We start from the raw sequence: 4,733 nt of genomic DNA, 5'->3' as shown, positions 1-4,733 counted from the left end.
AGTTCTGCCGTTGTTTACCTTTTTCTTCTTCTAGTCTGTAGAAATAGCAATGTCGGTGGCCTTTGCTCATTTGCGCCACCTCTGTTCAGGAGAAGACTGCAACTATTGTCGCGACCACCACGCGGGAGTATTAACAGTTATGACGCACTCATGACGTCACATTTGCGCACGCCAGCTCGGCTGCGGCTACCGTAAAACGCCTAGACTGTATTAGATGTTGGTTTTGCATAAAAACACACACCTAAATAGATGTAAGTTGTTGATGCATAATTCTTAAAAGAAATGAAGAAGATTAACGTCTTCTCTCCATGTACACAGGAAAATATTTTTAGCACTTCAGCCATTTATACCATTATCAGGAAGTTACATTATGAAATACTTTGCATGGTAATACTGGTGCATTTTTCATAATTTCATAGAAATAAAAAGTTGTGCAAATTAATTTTAATGAATGTGATGTGTTTGGAATTGGTAAGACTCATTTTAATATGTGTATCTATTCAGTTTTTGGTTAAACCTCAAGTTAATTTTCAGTGTTTGTGCCCAGGAGCTTTCCTGGACTTTTATTATTCTATCATGTAGAGAATGTTAAGAGAACTACTAATCATTGTTAACTAAGCCTTTCATTTCATGTCATATCCTCCATTAGATTAATACACTTGTGAATTCAGTTAACAGTATGTTTATTGAATAATCTTGTTACAACATTTAGTTATTTATTTGATTTATGTATAATTTAATTTAAGAGGGACAGTGATACTTCTCCTGGTGCCTCACATTCTCTCTTTCTGGCTTTATTGCCTCTCTCTTTCTTTCCCTCCACCGCTACTTCTTTCTCTGTTTTCTACTTTCCTGTTCTACTTAGCTTTTCCACGAGGAGTTGGCCCTCCAGTGGGTGGTGAGCAGTGGGAGCGTCAGGGAGGGCGCTCTACAACAGGCCTGGTTTTTCTTTGAACTTATGGTAGGAAACCACTATTTTACACCGAAACAGCTTTGACTTAGATGTATAAGTTTTTTGTAATTCTGAATCATTCATCACAGTGCAGTGCATTTTCCGTGACAAAGTGTCTTTACCTTTACCACAGGTGAAGAGCATCATCTACCACCTTTACTTCACTGATCGCTTAGAGTCACCCAGGAAGAACCGTTTCCCAGAACGCTTCATGGATGACATTACAGCCCTGGTCAGCACCATTGCTGGAGACATTGTGTCTCGCTTCCAGAAGGTAAGTAACAGCCTGGTGAAATTTAATGTGGTATTACAGGATCCCAATGGGCAACCAAATTGTGGAATATCATGGTGTTTTGGAGACTAAGTGCATTTAAGAAAAGTATCGTTATTACTGTAATTACTGTATTTGATACTTTTTTTAAACTATGTGTATGCTTTTAACGTTCATAATGTAGCACAACAACTTTGAGGCCACAAGAGATTATCCATATCCTTAGAGTCTGATTGTTTGATTGATTGTATACAGTTTAATAAAGCAGAAATAATGTTCAAACAACCAACTTTGTAAACCTTTTTAACCTGTTTATAAACAGTGTACTGTGGACTCTCTTTATCCACGTCGGTGATATTGTCCCAAAAACGTTTTTTCATAACTCACCAAGAGTCCAAGGAAATGAAATATTCAAGCGTTTTTATCCAAAACTAGCTGTTTACCTCACAATCTTGAAGTTACTAAACCAAAATACAAAAAAAAAGACAAACGCTGTTATACTTTCCGGGCTTTTCAAAAGGGTCTGACTTCTCACGCGAGACTTCTAACAGCCAATGAGGGCATCCATGCTATTCTCTGAAGTCTTACAAATCAAACAAAACCTCTCGTGAGCCAATCCGTTCCCGGGAGGCTTAGATAGACTGATAGAAAGCCAATGATTCCTCTAACGCGATGTGGGACCACGAGGTCTTTGATTAACAGTTGCTCGAACCAGTTACAATTCCATGTTACCTGTTACACGAGACCCTCCTACCTTTTTAGTCAATAAGGAGACAATTCAAACGAGCCCATAAATGCATTGGAATTCTCTTCCTGTGCTGTGTTTTCTCATAAACAGGGACTGTTTTAATGCATATCACACCCTGGGCAATTTTATAATTACTTATGTCTATATGCCATCTGTTGTGGAATTTTCCTCATGTTACTCTGTCCTCTGTGACTGTCTACATCTAGGAACTAAGCTGCGCGGTGCAGGGAACTACTCTGACTGGCTCATGATCAGACAGTGGTTTACAGAGTGGTAGATTGGCTTTGCAAAAAAACTCAGCGCCTTCTATGAACAAATGACGCGTTTAAAACATTGCTCGATTATGCTTATTTGGTCGCGGGAAACCAAAATTGTAATTTTGATTAAAATTTGATTAATTGAGCAGCCCTAATATTTATGTAAATAGTTATTTCAAGTTTGTGTGTGGTTGATTTGTGTGTGGTTGTGTATTTGAGAAGTTTGTATTTTGTTCTTTTTATCCCATTTTGAGTGTTTTGACTTTTTTCTATAGTAAGCTAAGACATGTGGCTCTGGCCTTGTGTTGTCTGTATCTCACCTTGATGTGTTTACAGCAATGGTTTCTAGTCACTTTACAGACGTTTGACTTGGATGGTAAAAAAAAACTGTCAGTAAGGCCTAGAATCCCCCTGACACAATCACCCTGAGAGTGTTACCTTTCCAATGATACACCCCAGAGTGTCAAAGTATATAGGAGCTGTACCACTTTTAATTTGGGCATGCCGTTTAGACCAAAAGGCATGGAATTTCAGCCGTTTCATAACAGGTGTAAGATACGTGTGTCTCATCCAATCAGGACCTAGAGTTGGTGGAGAGACTAAACACAAGTCTGGCCTTCTTCCTCAACGATTTGCTGTCTGTCATGGACCGAGGCTTTGTCTTCACCCTAATAAGGGCATACTGGAAACAGGTAAATGCCTCATGTAGATTCACAAAAATGTTATTAATTTCTTGTATTACTTTGTTTTTTTCATGATAAAGAATAATACATTTTTTTGCAGGATTAGTATAAGTGAAAGCAGACCTAGATGGTTAAGTCAGTCAAAATCAAATCAAAGTATTAATTTAGCAAATTAATTTGAATGACACCCTTTTTAGTATATGTGTTTATTGGAAGCTACTGCCAGATGTTGTTCTATTTGTTTATAATCTGGAGCTGTAAATCATAACTTTCTTGCTGTTCAATTTAAAATGTATAAATAAAGCATTTCAGGTTTCTTTACTTACTTACTTACATTTACTAATGTAATAATTAACAATATTCTAATAATTTGAAGATTTTAGTTCTTTTGATAGCACATTCTCCCATTCAGTATTTCCTGTAAAAAAAAAAAGAAGAAGCAAAAAAATACAATTAATTCATATACATGCTTCCTTTCACCAGGTGTCCACAAAGCTTTACGCTCTGCAGAACCCAACCCTGGAGTCTTTGAGGCTTGATTTCTTGAGAATCGTGTGCAGCCACGAACACTACGTCACCCTCAACCTGCCCTGCAGCCTGCTCACCCCGCCTGCTTCGCCTTCCCCCTCTGTGTCATCAGCAACTTCACAGGTCAGGCAAAAACTGGTTTAGGCTGGCAACACACTGGATGCGTCGCGCGAGTGTGTCAGCTGCGTTGCATGTCCGTTTTTATTTCGGCTCCCATGTTAACAGATTAGAGCTTACACACTGCCTGCGTGACACTCGCGGCTCTAAACGGCTCTAGTATGCACGCGCCGAAAACATGTGCATACTAGAAATAGAACCAACGTCTATTTTTCATGCTAAGTGTTTCCAGCCAAAATAGAATAGGGAAATATGTGTATATGTCATTTCGACACAAATACATATTAATAAATTACACGTTGATCTTTGAAATTCTCTAGGTTTTGACACAAATGCAGATATAAATGTAAAAAAGGTATTAATAATATGATTCTCAAATATTGCACCTGTCATACAGAACAAAATGTTCTGTAACCTATTTTGCCGTCGATACTGCCGACATTGTCTTGCTTTAATCAAATCAATAGCCTTTCTATTTCTGTTTACCCATTTTTCAGAGTTTAAATCTGTTGGCGCTATGTCCCGAGATAGTCCTCCCTGTACATTACCTAGCAGCAGCAGCGCCATGTCAGACACGTTTCTAGTGTGTAGGACAAAGAAAAATCGACGCAGCTGACACGCAACACAAACGCCACGCTAGCGTAACATGGCCAGTGTGTAGCCGACCTTTGGGAAATTGAAACACTTGCATGCAAATAGACCTGCACCCTGTGCTATTGTCATACACTAGCAGAACAAATTGTACAGGGATTTCCCAACTCTTAACATCTCTACAAACTTAGAAGCTTAGAAATTATGAAACTAGTATGAAACTAGTAGATTGTCTTGTCAGATCATACATTTTACCACTCTTTAACACAAAGATACTCTAAAAATCACAGAAAATGTGTTAGTTTCATTAAAAAAAAAATCACTTAAAATATAAGGCTCTCGTTTCTCTTCCATAGAGCTCTGGGTTCTCCACACATGTCCAGGACCAAAAGATAGCCAACATGTTTGAGCTGTCTGTTCCCTTCAGAGAGCAACATTTTCTGGCCGGACTAGTACTGTCTGAACTGTCTGTAATACTTGACCCAGACAATGAAGGGTTAGTATGCTTTGAATGCACACGTCCTACACTTATGAAGATTATTATGTATTGTGTGTGTGTGTGTGTGTGTGTGTGTGTGTGTGTGTG

At 38.5% G+C, this 4,733-nt stretch overlaps 1 protein-coding gene across 26 annotated transcripts in view; it reads left to right on the top strand.

Moving 5' to 3' along the window:
* The window catches only part of dock7 (dedicator of cytokinesis 7), a 53,974-nt gene that overhangs the window by 29,573 nt on the left and 19,668 nt on the right, over nucleotides 1-4,733 (top strand). For all 26 annotated transcript variants that reach the window (XM_032525025.1, XM_032525021.1, XM_032525019.1 and 23 more), the window contains 5 exons: nucleotides 866-961; nucleotides 1,086-1,226; nucleotides 2,807-2,920; nucleotides 3,395-3,562; nucleotides 4,504-4,643. In XM_032525025.1, the coding sequence (XP_032380916.1) occupies nucleotides 866-961; nucleotides 1,086-1,226; nucleotides 2,807-2,920; nucleotides 3,395-3,562; nucleotides 4,504-4,643 (659 nt within the window). The remainder of the gene's footprint in view (nucleotides 1-865; nucleotides 962-1,085; nucleotides 1,227-2,806; nucleotides 2,921-3,394; nucleotides 3,563-4,503; nucleotides 4,644-4,733) is intronic.

This window comes from Etheostoma spectabile, chromosome 9 (genome assembly GCF_008692095.1).
Source record: "Etheostoma spectabile isolate EspeVRDwgs_2016 chromosome 9, UIUC_Espe_1.0, whole genome shotgun sequence".
NCBI lineage: Eukaryota > Metazoa > Chordata > Actinopteri > Perciformes > Percidae > Etheostoma > Etheostoma spectabile.
The sequence above is the reverse complement of the archived record's forward strand: the minus strand, read 5'-3'. Positions and strand labels throughout refer to the sequence as shown.